At 33.5% G+C, this 18,011-nt stretch overlaps 1 protein-coding gene across 1 annotated transcript; it reads left to right on the forward strand.

Annotated features, from left to right (window-relative positions):
* Positions 1-485: 485 nt before the first annotated feature.
* LOC140531901 (large ribosomal subunit protein eL39-like) lies at positions 486-787 on the forward strand. Its single transcript, XM_072650550.1, is given in 2 exon segments — positions 486-549; positions 552-787. Coding segments are annotated over 2 exon segments (300 nt in total).
* Positions 788-18,011: the final 17,224 nt, after the last annotated feature.

Below are 18,011 nucleotides of genomic sequence, written 5' to 3' on the forward strand. Positions count from 1 at the left end.
GGAAGGAAGCAAGGAAGACAAGAAGGAAAGAAGGAAGGAAAGAAGCAAGAAAGGAAAGAAAAAAGGAAGGAAAGAAGGAAGAGAGGAAAAGGGAACCATTTGCAGGATTATTTTACCTGTATTAAACAATAAAATCTTATTACTAAAGTATAGTTTTAATTAAACAGCTGAATTTTAGAAATTCCACTTCTATCATCAAATGACACTTTTTTATGTTGACATAATTTTAGGACCTTAGCAAGGAGATGTGGAATATTTGTGGTGGTAGTGAGTTAGTGCTAAGTAACATTGTAAAGGGAATTCTATTCTTCCCCCTTTCTTTGCTATTTTTTTTCCTCCAGAGGAAGCAGACTGGGGTTATTGGGAAATTATCTGGTCCTATAGACTGATGAATCCAATACAACAGGCACTCATTAAGAGTATATCATGCCTTTTTTTCATCCATCCAGTCATCGTGGTGGAAACTCGGCTGTCATCTCATCATGATGTTCTCTCATAAAACATTTAGAATCAAGAGGTTCTTGGCCAAGAAACAGAACCACAATTGTCCATCCCTCAATGAATTCAAATGAAAACTGGTAATAAGATCAGGTACAACTCAGAAAGGAGACACTGGAGAAGAACCAAGAGTGGATTATACAGAATGGCCAGTGCAATGAAAGACGTTCCACACCAAGACCACCTCCCCTCCCTTTGTGCCATGGTTCCACCCATCCATCCATCAGTCATCATCCACCCATTCATCCATCAATCACTCAGCCACCTCATTACTACCAATAGGAAATAAATACCACTAATGCCCTCCCATTTTAGGAGCAGTCTGCCAAGATGTAGACATCTCCCCCAACTCCAACAAACTGTTAAATTTTTCTTGCCTCTAAATTTTTTTGTGACTTGCATCCATTCTTTGGGCACCATGTGTTGCGATGTAGTTTCTGATTACTGTTATTTACCTCTCTTTTTAGCAGTGGTATGTTTGAGGTTATGCTTAAGAAGCAGAGATTATAATGAAACAAGTTAATCCTGTTAGGAAGAACCAAGTTCCAGCCCTGCCTTGAAAAACCCTCATAATAACCTCTCTGTGTTTTGTTTTGTGTTCTAATGAGTTAAAAGAGAGTACCTATCTCACAGGGTTATTGAGGGAATCTAAGATTTGCAAGCCTTCAGTGCAGATCATCAGGAGCTGTCTCAGCCAGATTACATGCAAGGGTGTGAAGGGATTGTAAGGGGACATGTGAAAAGCAGGAGGCAGAAAAAAAAATAAATTCCACTACAGTAAGAGGCACAAAAATATATTACAGTAGAGGGAAAGGGGGGAGGGAGATGAGCATTGTTTGAGAGGTACTCTCATCTGATTGGATTCAAAGAGGGTACAACAAACGCAGTTAAGTATAGAAATACAATTAGCTCTATAGGCAGTAGGAGAGGAGAGAGAAAGAAAATAGAGGGGAGGCTAAATGGGAGGGAAGTAGTAGTAAGGGAAAGGGGATTAAAAGGGAGAGGGGTTAAAAGAAGGGAGGGAAGACTGAGGGAGGCATAGGTAAAAAATTAAAACTCTTGTGGAAGGAAAGGGAGAAGGGACAATTAAAGCATAAACAAGAGGAAAGAGAATGGAGGGAAAGACACAGATAGTAATCATAACTGTGAATGTGAATGGGATGAACTCTCTCATAAAACCGGGACAGATAGCAGAAAGGATTAAAAACCATAATCCAACAATATGTTGTTTATAAGAAACACACTTGAAACAGGGGCATACACACAGGGTAAAGGTAAAAGGTTGGAGTAGAATATTTTGTGCTTCATCTGATGTAAAAAAAGCTGAGGTAGCAGTCCTAATCTCAGACAAAGCAAAAGCTGAAATAGATCTAATCAACAGAGAAAAGGATGGAAACTATAGCCTGCTAAAATGCACCACAGAAAACGAAGCAATTGTATTACTAAACATATATGCTCCAAGTGGTATAGCATCCAAATTCTTAGAGGAGAAGTTAGGGGAATTACAGGAAGAAACAGACAGCAAAACTATACTAGTGGGGGACCTCAACCTCCCCCTCTCTGAACTTGATAAATTTAACCTCAAAATAAACAAGAAAGAAGTTAAGGAGGTGAATAGAACTCTGGATAAAGTAGATATGATAGATCTCTGGAGAAAATTGAATGGGGATAGAAAAGAATATACCTTTTTCTCGGTGGTACATGGCACACGTACAAAAATTGACCATGTACTAGGGTATAAAAACCTAACAATCCAGTGCAGAAAGGCAGAGATAGTCAAAGCATCCCTCTCAGATCATAACGCAATAAAAATTAAATGTGATCAAAGTCCATAGAAACATAAAGCAAAAACTAATTGGAAACTAAACAATTTAATCCTAAAGAATGAGTGAGTTAAACAACAAATTATAGAAACAATCAACGATTTCTTTCAAGAGAATGACAATAATGAGACAACCTACCAAATCTTATGAGAGACTACATACAAAACTACAAAAGCAGTTCTTATGGGAAGTTTCATGTCTTTGAATGCCTACATGAATAAAATAGAAAAAGAAGAGATAAGTGAATTGGGCATGCAGCTGAAAAAGCTAGAAAAAGAACAAATTGAAAATTCCCAAGTAAATACCAAATTAGAAATACTGAAAACCAAAGGAGAGATTAATAAAATTGAAATTAAGAAAGCTATTGAACTAATAAATAAAACTATGAGTTGATTTTATGAAAAATCCAATAAAATTGATAAACTTTTGGTCAATTTGATTAAAAAAAAAGAAAGAAGAAAACCAAATTACCAATATCAAAAATGAAAAAGGTAAACTCACCTCCAATGAAGAAGAAATTAAAATAAAAATAAGAAATTACTTTGCCCATCTGTATGCCCATAAATTCAACAATCTAAATGAGATGGATGAATATTTTAAAAGATATACATTGCCCAGATTAACAGAAGAGAAAGATGAATACTTATATAACCGCATCTCAGAAAAAGAAATTGAACAAGCCATCAATGAACTCACTAGGAAAAAATCTCCAGGGCCAGATGGATTCACAAGTGAATTCCATCAAACATGTAAAGAGCAGTTGATTCCAAAACTATACAGACTATTTGGGAAAATTGTGGAAGGAGTCCTCTCAAATTCTTTTTATAATACAAATAAGGTTTTGATACCTAAACTAGGAAGTGCCAAAACAGAGAAAGAAAATTATAGATCAATTTCTCTAATGAATATAGATGAAAAGTTTTAAATAAGATTTTATAAAAAAGAGTACAGCAACTTATCATGAGAATAATATTTATGATCAGGTAGAATTTATACCAGGAATTCAGGGTTGATTCAATATTAGAAAAACTACTAACATAATTGATCATATCAACAAAAAAACACTAACAGAAACCAAATGATTATCTGAATAGATGCAGAAAGAGCTTTCCACAAAATACAACATCCATTCCTATTGAAATCACTGGAGAACATAGAGATAAATGGAACTTTCCATAATATAATAAGCAGTGTATATCAAAAACCTTCAGTAAGCATTATATGCAATGGAGATACACTAGATGCATTTCCAATAGGATCAGAGGTGAAACAAAGATGTCTGTTATCACCACTATGGTACTAGAAATATTACTTGTGATAATAGAAGAAAAGGAAATTTGAGGAATTAGAATAGGCAAAGAAGAAACTAAGTTATCACTCTTTACAGATGATGTGATGATATACTTAGAGAATTCCAGAGAATCAAGTAAAAAACTACTTGAAATAATAAACAACTTTGGCAAAGTTTCAGGTTACCAAATAAACCCACACAAATCTTCTGCATTTCTGTGTATTACTAACAAAGCCCAACAGCAAGAGACAGAAAGAGAAATCCCATTTAAAGCTAGGGTAGACACTATAAAATATTTGGGAGTCTACCTGCCAAAACACACTCAGGGACTATATGAACACAATTATAAAACTCTTTTCACACAAATAAAGTTAGATCTAAGCAAGTGGAAAAACATCAGTTGCTCCTTGGTGGGATGAGCTAATATAATAAAAATGACAATTCTACCTAAATTAATTAACGTATTCAGTGCCAGACCAATTAAATTATCAGATAATTATTTTCTAGATCTGAATAAAATAATATCAAAATTCATCTGGAAGAACAAAAGGTCCAGAATATCAAAGGAACTAATGAAAAGAAATGCTAGGGAAGGTGGCCTAGCTCTACCAGATCTCAAATTGTATTATAAAGCAGCATATCAAAATCACTTGGCTAAGAAGCAGAAGGATAGACCAGTGGAGTAAGTTAGGTACCCAAGACACAGTAGTCAATGTATATAGCAATCTACTATTTGATAAACCCAAGGACCCTGGCTTCTGGGATAAGAACTCACTGGTCGACAAAATTGCTAAGAAAACTGGATAACAGTGTAGTGGAAACTAGGCATAGACCAATGTTTGACACCATACACAAAATAAAGTCCAAATGAGTACGTGATCTGGGTGTGACGATTGACACTATAAACAAATTTGTGGAGCAAAGAATAGTGTATTTATGAGATTTATGGTTAAGGGAAGAGCTTTTGATGAAACAAGAGATGAAAAGCATTATGAAGTGCAAAATGCATAATTTTGATTACATTAAATTGAAAAGTTTTTGTACAAACAAACCCAATGAAACCAAGATTAGGAGGGAAGCAGAAAACTGGGAAGGAACTTTTGCAATTAGTGTCTATGATAAAGGATTTATTTCTAAAATATATAGAGAACTGTGTCAAATGTACAAGAATAAAAATCATTCCCCAATTGATAAATTGTCAAAGGATATGAACAGACAGTTTTCAGAGGAAGAAATTAAGGTTATGTATAGTCATATGAAAAAATGCTCTAAATCATTATTGATTAGAGAGATGCAAATCAAAGCAGCTCTGAGATACCACATCACACCTATCAGATTGGCTAATATGACAAAACAGGATGATAATAAATTTTGGAGAAGATGTGGGAGAGTTGGAACACTAATTCATTGTTGGTGGAGAAGTGAGCTAATCCAGCCTTTCTTCAGAGCAACTTGAAACTATACCCAACGGGTTACAAAAATGTGCATACCCTTTGACCCAGCAATACCGCTTCTAAGACTATATCCCTAAGAGATCATAAAAATGGGAAAGGATCCCACAAGTACAAAAATATTTATAGCAGCACTCTTTGTTGTGGCCAAAAACTGGAAAAAAATTAAGTTATATGGAAGTGATTGTAAAACACTTAAAACAAATAAAATGATTAAAAAGGCCATAAGCTAAGATTTTTAAAAGAGTATTAATACGTGCAAGATACAGTGATGCAAAGTCAATATATCTCAATATTGGTGTCTTTTAGTATCTAGTGTCTTCCTCACCTCTACTTTCACTCCTAACTTACTTCTCTATCAATTTGTAAAGTTATAACCCCTGTCTTCCTATTCTTCTGAGACACCCAGAAAAAATATTGTATTTTCTGGTGCATTTGGTAAGATTTTATATTTTCTTAATTTATTCCTTTCTTTCCATATTCTGTTTGCCTCAACTCTATCTCTGCACTCTGCATTATCAATAGCAATAATTTGAAATTTCTGACAAAATAATGGTACTGGAATAATCCCTGTTTGTTCACAAAGATATTTACAAAGTTGTGACAAAATTTAGGAAGGAAATAATAGAGTTTTCAGCTCTTCACCAGTTTGGAAAGAAGAAATTTTGTTGAGAGCTAGTAAAAGTTTCCTAGTTGAGAACTAGGGAAAAGAACAACTGCATTTTTATTTGAGTTCCTAAAGAATGGAAAGAAGCAAGGATAGATGAGGAAGTCACTTTACCCTCCTATATTTCAGTTTTCTCCTTAATAAGGTTATTGGAATAGATGATCCCCCTACTGCACATGTTATGATTATCTAGCTTGATTATATATTATGGTTATAATTGGAGTTAACAATTTATTGGTTCTGTCTATTCTTGGGAAAATCATCATAGAACTTTCATAGGTACTATCAAAACCTGATCACCTTTGGTACATCTGTTCAACTGGTAAAAAGAGCAAGAGCTCATTTTGTATTCTGCCATTGTCACTTGTAGGCATGTGTTTCCCTGTCATGAATGCACTGTAAAATCTGCTGACTTTCATGATATGGGTAGTTCCTCGTGGTTAATGCTGGTCTTACCACTATATTGAAGTTTCTTTTTGGTGCACTTGTTAAAGCACTGGACTTGAAATTAGGAAGACCTAAGTCAAAATTTAACCTCAAATAGTGTTTGCGTTAACCTAGGCAAGTCACTAAAGTCTGCTTCAGTTTACTCGTCTGTAAAAATGGAATGATAATCGTCCCTACCTCCCAGAGTTGTTGTGAGGAAAAAATAAAATGATACTTGTAAAGCACTTAGCACAGTCTTGATACATTGTACAAAATAAGTGCTTATTTAAAAAAAAAAATCTTCTAATTTAGGATTCTTTGGTTCTGAAAAAAATATGATTGAAATTTTATTTTAATTTAATTCCATATATTTTTTCTCTCACTTGTTTTGTCTAAAAAGCAGAAGGGATAGAGGGAGAAGAAAAGGCATCAATTTTTCTTTTTTTTAACACCAAGTTTTCTCTTAATGAATGAGAAAATAATTTTGCTTTTCAGTCTACAGATTATGGCATGCAAAAAAGAATCTTTGTTCAACATTCCTTCTTATTGAGCTCAAATGTTTTCTTCATATAATATAACTAAATTAGAGTCAACTCAAAAGATTAAATATGTGTTTATTACTCTTCCTCACCATTTTATGTGGGCTTTGTTCCATGTAGTACCATCCCACTGTTGAAGAATCAGTTGCAAGTTTTACAGCATGACTCACCTGAAGACTAGTGTAAGACTAGTTTCAGTAGGGAATGTGCTGGAAAAGATTAATGTATTCTGTTCTACAACTAAATGTGATGCTTTCATATCTTTTCAAGATTCCTTTTCTCTCTGTAGCCTATGCAAACTCATGTTCTATGTAATTTAAATTACAAAGTGTTGATTTTGACTATTTAACTAAGAAAGATTAGTACTAAGCATTAGGTTTCGGTAGTTATACTGTGGAGGGAAAAATGGTAAAGCTTACATTGATGAACAATATAATTTTAAAGTAGATTTCCATGTAGTTTAATAATTGCCTATGAGTTAAAAAATCAGTTGTATCTTCAGAATCAGGATGTAGGTTGTTCCAATGTCTAGTGATAGAAAACATGTTGGTTCCATGGTTATTCTGTATTTCAAATCAGTGCTTGTATACACACACATATATGTATGTATCTATATGTATGTTTGTGTGTGTACACATGTCTGTGTACATGTATATGCATAGTTTTGTACACATAAATATTTTAAGCATAATCATATCAAGTTTATGTTTAATCTATTATTCTGCTTGAGTTTCTGACATAAATTTATTTGTTCCATTAACTTGTTAAGAAGGAAAAGTAAGAGTATATTGCCAAAAATTCCATTTGCTTCCATGAAACACAGAAGCCTTAAAAACAATAAAGTCAATGATTATAGGTTAGAGTATTTTTACCTAATTTTATGCAAGACCTCAATTGATTACCTCAAATGTATGAAGTCCTGATATGTCAATAACTCCGTGGCAACTCAGGGGAAAATTTGCCAAGTATATGTCCTTAGACTTGTGCTATTTGAATCCTTTGTCTTTAACTTAACAGTTGAACATACAAATGCATGCTTATTACCTTTTCAAATCACATAAAGCTGAAGGCGAGATAATTTGGATTTGAATGACCATTGGGAATTAAAAATATTAAATTTTAAATAAATAAAAAATATTAATTTGACAGGGTAGGACCTTGTTCTAAATCTAGGAAGATTCAATTTTATTGGAATAAATTTAAATTTCTATAATTGGGTTAAAATAAACTTCATATTAAAAATGGAGGAAGTTTGGCAGTTGATACAAGAGAGAATTTCAGAGAACTTCAAGTTCAACATTAGCCAACATGTGTGATATGAAGCCAGTTAAACCAGTGGTGTCTTGGGCTGCATTGAAAGGCCTGATGTCCTGGACTGAGTAGGTAATAGTGCCAATGTACTCTGTACAGACCAGAACAAATTTGGATCATTCAGCTGAGTACTGGAAGCTACATTTTTGCAAAAAAACAAAACAAAACACTTTTGAGAGGTAGAAGCATATTGATTATATCAAAAATCTATCCTGTCTATATCTTATTTGCACAGTTATTTTCATTCTATCTCCTCCTTATGAGCTCTTTGAGAGTAAGGGTTTATTTGGTTTATTTTTTGTTTGTTTTTTATTTCCTTTGTATCTTCAGGACTTACTACAGTGTCTGGCACAAATTAATACTTAATAAATGCTTGTTGACTTGACTTGGTTACTGAGAACATCAATCAGAATGGTTAAGGATCTCCAGGTCATGTCATATGAAGATGAGTTAAAGCAATATGAGATTTTTTTAAATTTAAAGAACAGTTAGGGAGACTGTAATCTAATATTTGAGGGACTGTCTCAGTGAAGAAGAGTTGGATTTGTTTTACTTGGAACCAGTGAATGGAACTCAGTAGCACTGGTTAAAGTGGCAAAAAGGCAGTTTTAGGTTTGATGTAAGAAAATTAGGCAAATATCCGTCTAACAGCCTTTCTCAAGACGTATCAAAATTTCCATTTTGTAGAAATCTTCAAGCAAAAACTAGATGCCCACTTGATAGAGCGGTGGTGGGAGGATTCATTTTAAACATGTTAGACTAGAAGGTAAACTAGAAGTCCATGGTAGACAGATACTTTCCGACTCTGACATTTTGTTATTCAACAACGTAATATTATAGCCAAAAAAAAGGGGAACAAGATAGACCACATTAGCATACAAAAAGAAGTTAAAATAAGTTTTTAGATAACATTGGGTTAGGCAGAGCTTATAGGTATCAAGAGGTAAACATTATTTCTAATGTAAGGATGGTCTCATTATTTTAATGGTATATCTTTTTTTGTTTGTTTGGGGTTTTTTATGTGTATGAACTCCTTGAAAATAGGGGCTTTTATTTTTAGTTTTCCATCCCTGGTGCTTACAGAGTGTCTGATACATAATAGGTGCTAAATAATTGCTAGTTGAGTGACAGATATTTAGAAATTGAAATTACTCTCAACAACTTCTTACCTCTTTCATAATTAAAAAAAAAGTCCATAATTAGAAATTTTAGTGTACAGACTGGAAGAACATCATAATTAGCAGTATAATTTTAATCAGTTTCTAAATTGTAATAGCCCTGTATTATAACTGCTTCTACTCAAATTGTTTTGGAAAATCTTAGGTCATCTAGTCCAATCCCTATCTGAACAATAATCCCTCCTAATAATACTTTAAAAAAATTTACTTAAATGTCTGCAGTGTAGTGCTGGGGAACTTTCTGCTTAGGAATAGTTCTTACTTTAAGATTATTTTCCTGATATAATGCTGAATTGGATTCATTTTTTTTTTAAATCATTTTCCCTCTTTGACTTTGCCATTCGGAGCCATGTAAAACAACTCCCATTCCCTTTCTATGTAACTGCTCTTTATGCTGTCTTCACATGTGTCAGAAGTGTGTCAGGGCAGTCAATAATGCTGGTGCCATATTGGGCTATAAATTTTGTGGCTATAAAAGTGACAGACCATTTAAGTTATTCTGCCTGACACGTGAGCTCAGTAAATTGACAAAAATACTGTTTTTTTTAAAATTCTTTGTTTAATCATATCTTACCTCCATCCTAACCCCCCAAATGCTGTCATCGTAGAGTTGGATTTCTAGCCAAAGAGTGGGACTTTGCATTTATCTGTATTATTTTTCATTCAAAGGAAATGTGATAGTGGATAGTGAGCTAGTATTGAGATGAATTCTTTCTAACACTCTCATTGACTGTGAGACCCTCAGAGCATCACTTTATCCCCAAGGGTTCAAGCCTACTCCCAGAGACTATAATTTGCAGAGAACTTGAAGACATATATTTGTAGAGGGAGTGTCCATAGAGGGAGTTTCATGGCATATCTGATCTCCTACAATGAGCTCTGACCAGATCTTATTTCTATGGTTAACTTTCATCTTTTTAGATTTGGATCATATGCTATGCTACTGACATCATTTTGGATACCACTTTTTCATTCAAGATGTTAGCTCACCTTCCCAACTTTGTATCATATGTAATTTTGTTAACTATTCTATTTTTACCCTGTTCTAAGCCATTTATGCAAACATATAACAGCATCAACTTAAGGCCAGTAAATATCTTTTGCAACTTTTTGTATCCCCAATGCATAGCATAGTGCCTGGTACATGCATAGGTGTTTGATAAGTGATCATTGATAGATTCTGTCAGAGACTGACATCTAGCTTTACATGAACCCATTACAATAATTACTTTGGCCTAGTTATTTAATTATTTAGGCATTCATGTAACTTACCTTCCTTTCACCCTGGATTATTATAAATTTTCCTTCTCACTGATCATTTGCATGGATAGATCTTGAGGTCTAGGGCTTTGTCTAGAAACTCTGTAGTGTCAATCTTTTTTTTTTTTTAATTGAAGTTTTTACAATATCAAAATTACCTGACACCACTTGCTTAAGAGTCTTTGTTCTGCATTTAGTAAACTTTTGCGTTGCTGTTAATTTTTTTTAACCATTGTAATCTGTGCAGTAGGTTTCTCTGATTTCCAGCCTCTTCCCAACTCTTCCTTTTCCTTCTCTTCCCAGGAAATCATGTCTCATCAGAATTACACTCTGCATACCTATATCTTCTATCTTCACTTCACCACTCTCTTCTGTCTCTTGCCTTTCTTGGGATAATTTCTATTTCCTGACAGCTACTTTTATACTGATATCAAATCTTCATTTTGGAGCTTTGCCTGGAATAAAGTTTAATCTGAATAAATTGAGTATTTATAGCATGAAAATACACAAAAAATAAGAGAAGAGATTTCAAAATTGGTGGGATGTGGCTAAAGCTGTAATTTGGAGAAAATTTTTGCCTCTAAATCAATACATTAATAAAAGTTTAGAAAGAGCAGATCAATGAATTAAATTAAAAATTAAAATTAAATTAAAAATTAAAAAATAAATTAAAATTTAATTTAATTAATTAAGCATTTAAAAAAGCTAATAAACAGAACAAATTAATTGCCAATTGTATAACAAAATGGGAATTCTGAAAATCAAAGGAGAGGTTAATAAATTTGAAAGTAAGAAAACCATTAAACTAAGTAGTAAAACTAGAAGCTGGTTTTAGGTAGGAAAAATACATAAACCATTGGGTAATATGATTTAAAAATAGAACGAAATTTCCAGTAACAAAAATGAAATCTGTGAATTCACCACCAATGAAGATGAAATTGAAAGGAATTGTTAGGAGTTATTTTGCCCAATTATATACCAGAAAAACTGAAAATCTAAGCAAAATGGATGAATATTTCCAAAATAAAATGCTCAACATAAAAAAAGAGGAAATAGTATGTTTTATTGATGATATCTTGAAAAACAAAATGGAACAAACCATAAATGTGCTGCCTAAGAAAGATCATCCCCAGGACATGATAGATTTACCAGGGAATTCTCCCAAACATTTAAGAAATAATCACTCCTAATACTATTTAAACTTTTAAGATACAAATATGGTTTTGATAATTAAAGCAGGGAGATGGAAGACAGAGAAAGAAAGTTTTTGATCAATTCTAACATTTTAAGGAAAATACTATGAAAGGAAATATGACAATATATCACAAAGATCTATATTATGACCAGATGGAATTTATACCAAGAAAGCAGGATTGGTTCCATATTAGGAAAACTATCAAGACAGTTGAATAGCAATAATAAAAACACCAAATATCATACAATTATATTAATCAATGAATAAAAATCCTATTGAGAAATACAACAACTTGAGAAAATACCTTTAAAAAACACTAGAAGACAAAGGAATCAATGGAGCCTTTCTTAAAGTGATAAGTAATATCTATCAAAAATCATCAGTGAGCATTATCTTTTACACGGATATTCTTGAAGCCTACTCAATGAGATCAGAGGTGAAGCAGGGATGTTGTTCAATATTGTAATAGAATTGTTTGCTATAGAAGTAACACAAGAAAAAAATGAAGGAAAAAATAAGCCATGGGGAAACATAGTGTGAGAATATACTTAGAGAATTACAGAGAAGAAACTGAAAAGAATCCAGTTGAAGCAATGAACAATTTCAACAATGTAGCAGGATATAAAACAAACCCCCAGAAATCATCAACATTTCAATATATTACCAACAAAACCTAGCAGCAAATGATAGAGAGAGGAATTCCACTTAAAATAGCTACAGACAATATGAACTACTTGGGAGTCTACCTGCCAAGACAAATCCAGGGACTGTATGAACACAATTAAACACACATAGACACACACAAATCTAAACAATTTGAGAAATATTGTTATGGAGAGGGCTAGCCAAAATAATAAAAGTGACTATCCTAGCTGAGATAATTTAATTACTCAGTACCATAGCAATCCAACTACTAAAGAATTATTTTGTAAAGATAAAAAAATTGTAACATAATTCTTCTGGATGTGCAAATGGTCAAGAGTATCAAGGGAATAAAAAATGTTTAGGAAGGCAGTCTAGTCTAGGAGTTACAGATTCCAAACTATACTACCAAATAGAAATGATCAAAACAATCTGGTACCATCTAAAACACACAATGGAAGATCAGTGGGAAAGATTAGGTACACAACACACAGTACTAAATGCCCATAGTAATTTAGTGTTTGATAAACTCAGGCATTCAAACTGAACTTACGATTTCACAAAAATTTGTGGGAAACCTGTATACTTTGGCAGAATTTAGTCATAGACTAATATGTCAAATTATATGTCATTATAAGGTGAAAAAAGATAAATGATTTATACATGAATGGTGTTATCATAAATAAATTAGGGGAACATGGAAATGTACCTGTCAGATCTATGGATAAGGGAAGAGTTTATGACAAATAAGAGAAAGAGGGGATATATTGGATGCAAACAAAACTTATGCCACCAAAATTAGAAGGAAAATAGGAAACTGGGGTGGGGGAATAATTATAGAATGTTTCTGTGATATAAAACTCATTTCTCAGATGTATAGGGAATTGAGCCAAATTTATAAAAGTAAGAGCCATTCCCCACTTGACAAATGGTCAAAAAATACGAACAGGCAGTTTTCAGAAGAATAAATCAAAATTATCAGTAGTCACATGAAAAGTTCCCTAAATCATTACTGATTAGAAAAATGCAACTTAAAACAACTCCACAAAACCACAGATTGACTAGCATGACAGAAAAAGAAAAAAAAAACAAATGCTGAAGGGAATCTGGAATAGTTGGGACACTAACGCACAATTGGTGGAGGTGTGAAAGACTGTCCTGGAGAGCAATTTGGAACTATGTCCAAAAGATCACAAAACTGTGCATTCTCTTTCACCTACAATACCATTATTGCAACATCTTTATCTCAAAAACATTTTTTAAAAAAGAGAAAGGGACCTATTTGTAATATACATATGTATGTGTGTGTATGTATATATGTGTGTATACATATGCATACACACACATATATATGTATATATATATAATATACTTATTTTTTCTTGGTAAATAATTAGGAATTGGGGAAACTCATTAATTGGGGAATGGCTGAATAATCTCTGATAATAAAATCCTGATGGAATATTATTGTTTTATAAGAAATGATCAGCAAGATGGTTTCAGAAAAAATGAAGTCAGAAGATTTATATGTACTGAAGCAAAATGAAATAAATAGAACCAGGAGAACATTGTATTCAGTGACAGCAATATTGTATGAATGATCAAATGTGAAAGACTAGACTACTCTGAAGAAAATAATCTGAAACAAAACAAAACAAAAAGACAGTAATCTAAGACAATTCCCAAGAACTCATGATGAAAAATGCTGTCCACCTCCAGAGGGAGAACTGATGAATCCTGAATACAAATTGAAGCATACATTCTTTCTTTGATTTTAATTTTTATTTGTGCTTTCTTTTGTTGTATAGCTAATAGAGAAATATGTTCTGCATGACTTCACATGCATAATTAATATTAAATTGCTTACTTTCTTCAGGAGGAGTGGGTGTTGAGAGTGAGAGAGAGAAAATTTGGAACATAATTTTTAAAAAAAGTGTTTAATTGTTTTACATATGATTGGGAAGTGTTCAATTAATTAAATATCAAATAATAAAGAACTTATGGTTTATTTAATGGGAACTTACCATTTGGAAGATCTGAAATCTGCAATATGTCTCAGTCTAAGAGAGTAAACTCAGAGATTTTAATTGATTTGACAATAGTCACATAGCCTGAAAAGTGTCAAAAAAATACTATTTGCAAAATACAGTTTAAACCTAAAACTCAATAGTCATCTCTCCAGCTGCTTTTTAGATTTATACAAAATGTATTTTAAATATATTATATTTTGATTTGTCCTTCAACAGCTCTAGATATAATTTTGAAGATCAAAATCCTTTTTCACATCTTTTCTATTTGTCTTTTGCTTTCACTCTTGGCACCTTGCACAAATCTAGAAATAAATCTCTTAATGGTTATTGTTGTTGTCTTTTGTTGGTCTTTTTGTTTCCCTTATACACATCCCCCTCCCCCCCACTGAGGTATTTGGAAAGTAAATAATTTATGGCTTTCTGTGCATTTGCATCCCTACTCTTTATGTCTTTTGTTTCTTTGGTGAGACTAGCCAAGACAGATACAAATTTTTCTATTCTGCCAATTATTTCTGCCATCTCAGCCATAAATTCTGTTTTCACAATTTTTATTCCTCTTTTAAATTATTCTTTGCTCTCATAGGAATCTTCATGTTCTTCTTCCTTGACATTTGTTGATTCAGCTTCCTCGGTTGTATAATATTTATTCAGTGATATTTGGACTCTGATTTTATCTGGAAGCCATATTCCCTTTGAGTGTACCTTCTCTGGGGGCTGAATCTCAAAGCCTTATCAGATGGTGGGCAATTCACAATTCACCAGCCTTAGTCACTGTCCCAAATCATTTTGGAGGGCACAGAACTGATTCCCACCAGATGCTGGGTTCTTTCCCTGAGGAAAGTGGAGTGCCACACATTCTGGAGCATCAAAAGTGTTTGTCAGTTCTCTGGCTCAGCTTTTTTAACATAGACTGCTGCTCTGTTGCTGTCCCTGCCTGAGCAAGCTTCTGCCTTCTGATTTACCAAGGCATTGTAAGGAGATGGATATAGAGTCGGATTTTGTTACATGCCATGGCCTCTGTTTGTGACGTGCTTTACTAGAATGGTGGGCAGTAGGGATGCTGAGGGAGTTAGGGGCTAGGGAGTAACCTTTTCTTTTGTTCATTGAATTACCTCTTTAGTTAGTGTCTTAGACAATTCACTAGATTGTGAACTCCTTGAGGACAGGGACGGTCTTTTGATTCTTTTTTTGTGTCTCCAGTATTTAGCACAGTGTCCAGCACATAGTAGGCACTTAATGAATGTTTATTGATTGACAAGCTAAACAATGGAGATAGCAGAAATTATTTTATCTCTTGTTCATAATTTATATCTCGGACAGCTTTAAGAGGTTCTGAGAATCATAGAAAATATTCAGTTGCCCATCTTGTTAATGACATAACCCCAAAATTCTTTTTCAATAATAATAGTTTCCTGGGCCTTTAATGTATTTTAGGTAACTCAGCTCTTTGTGTGTGTGTGTGTGTGTGTGTGTGTGTGTGTGTGTGTGTGTGTGTAAATGGTAAAGAAAACTATCTTGATGATAGTAATAGTTACGTTTGTCTGCTCCCTTATTAATATATAATATTAATATAATAATTATTTGTTAATATATTATATATATATATAAAACTATGATGTAGATACGATAGGAATAAGTGCTCACATAAAGGAGTAGACAGTTGTGAGTAACCGTTACTGTCATTACTATCTTCCTCATAATAACCTCTTTAATTTAGATGTTCAGTTATTTTTAATAGCCATTTTACAGATGAAGAAAATGAAACTCTTAGAAATTAAATGACTTACTCATGGCACCACAGCTAGTAAACATATTGATCCAACACAGATTATGTTAGGAAAATATTGAATTATTTACATTTTGCTCTCCTTTGGTTCTAGAATGGGTTGGAGAGGGGAAGGAAAACAAATGAGAATGTAAATGCATGTACTCCATTGCAAGCACATTTTGTTACTCGTGTTTATGCTATATCTCATTCCTATCTGTAGATATCACTTAATTTAAAACAAGGTTGTATAACATTATATGTGCATGTAATATGTTTATGTACATATATACACATATGTATATATGCATATATGTATACATACATATATAGATATACACATATGTGTATGTATATATGTGTATATATGTTCTTTGTAGGAAGAAAGAAAAACACATAAATAAAGTTTATATGTGGCTTTAAAAATCATATGCCTTAAAGTTAATCACTATAACTTGTCACTTTTGATCTACATCATTTTTGTCTTGTCATGAAAAGACCTAGAGTGTCTAGGGACTGGCATGCCTGGGCTGATTAGTACCATCAGACTGCAGCAGCAGGTTTCCAGGGTTGAGAGGTGTCATCACCAGAAAGCTCAACATGAGGAGAAAGGGTTCAGGCAATTCAAAAGCCAAGAGATTTCAGAGAAAGAAATATGACTGTCTTCATGCTTGCATTTGAAGTGCAGGAGCTTGAGGCATGCCTGTTAAAGAGATTTCAAACAAGAGCCTGAAGGATTCTGGATTAGAAGTTGCTTTAAGAGTCAGAAGAAAGGAGCTGCCACATCACATGATCCTGAATGAACTGTGGAGACTAGGGGAAAGGAGACAGCCTTAGAGGAAGTGAAGTTTCCTGTGAATTTGGATTTTAGAAACAAGTGATAACTGGAGGAAAACTAAGTTTACTTTGGTTTCTGATTAAAAAAGAAATTTTTCTCAGAGAAACTAGTTGGTGCAGTGAATAGAGCACTGATCCTGGAGCAAGAAGGATGTGGGTTCAAATCCAGCCTCAGATACTTGACAGTTACTACCTGTGTGACCTTGGGCAGATCCACAATTGCCTTGCCTTTCCCTCTCAAAAAAAAGATTTTCTTAAATAATTATAATCTTCAAGCCAATATAAACACATTTTCTTAACTAAAAAGTTTCAACAAACTCACGGATAACTTATTTTCATAGAGCTATAGGTAGCAAGGAATTCTGAAAGTCTATTCTATAGTATTGATGGGTGGTGAAGCTGTGAAGGGGAAGACAAAGGAATGTAAACTGGGAAATCTTAAATGAGTAAAATCTCACTTTAATTTCTTTTTTAAAGCAGTGTATGTATGCATGTATGTATGTATTCTTTTAAATAACACACGTAATTTATTGCATACTGGCTTTCTTTTTCAGAATATATTCTGGTATTCCTTTAATGAATGTTGATTCTTTTAGAATAAGAATATTGTATGGGGTTTCTGGGTCATGGGGAACGAGCTGCAATTGTAAGTGGTAGCACTTGCAAAATAAAAGCTGCTCTCAGGTTTGGTTTTACTCATAAAAGCAGTAGTGAGCTTTCCACAATGTATTATTTGAAGGACTGTCCCTGGGTAGGCATTCCAATTTAAAAGCATTCAACTTAAGGACATGTTTTTAAGCCTCTACTACAATGATTTTGTATTAGGCACTGAAAATTTGAAGATGAAAAGCAACATAATCCTTGCCCTCAGGGATCATACAGTCTACTGTGGAATATTAGAAGGGAGAGTGCTGTAGGAGGGAAAGAGAGACTCAAAATTCTCTGGGAAAATGAGAAGAGGTAGAGAAAACTTAACCTGGGAGGGTCAGGTAAAATTTTACATAGAAGAGAGACCTGAGCTCAACCTCAAGGAAAAGAAGCCTTTTTTTATAGGTGTTGATAAAGCAAGAGCACATTGTCAGCATGGGTGACAGTATG

Source organism: Notamacropus eugenii, chromosome 3 (assembly GCF_028372415.1).
Source record: "Notamacropus eugenii isolate mMacEug1 chromosome 3, mMacEug1.pri_v2, whole genome shotgun sequence".
Lineage (NCBI taxonomy): Eukaryota > Metazoa > Chordata > Mammalia > Diprotodontia > Macropodidae > Notamacropus > Notamacropus eugenii.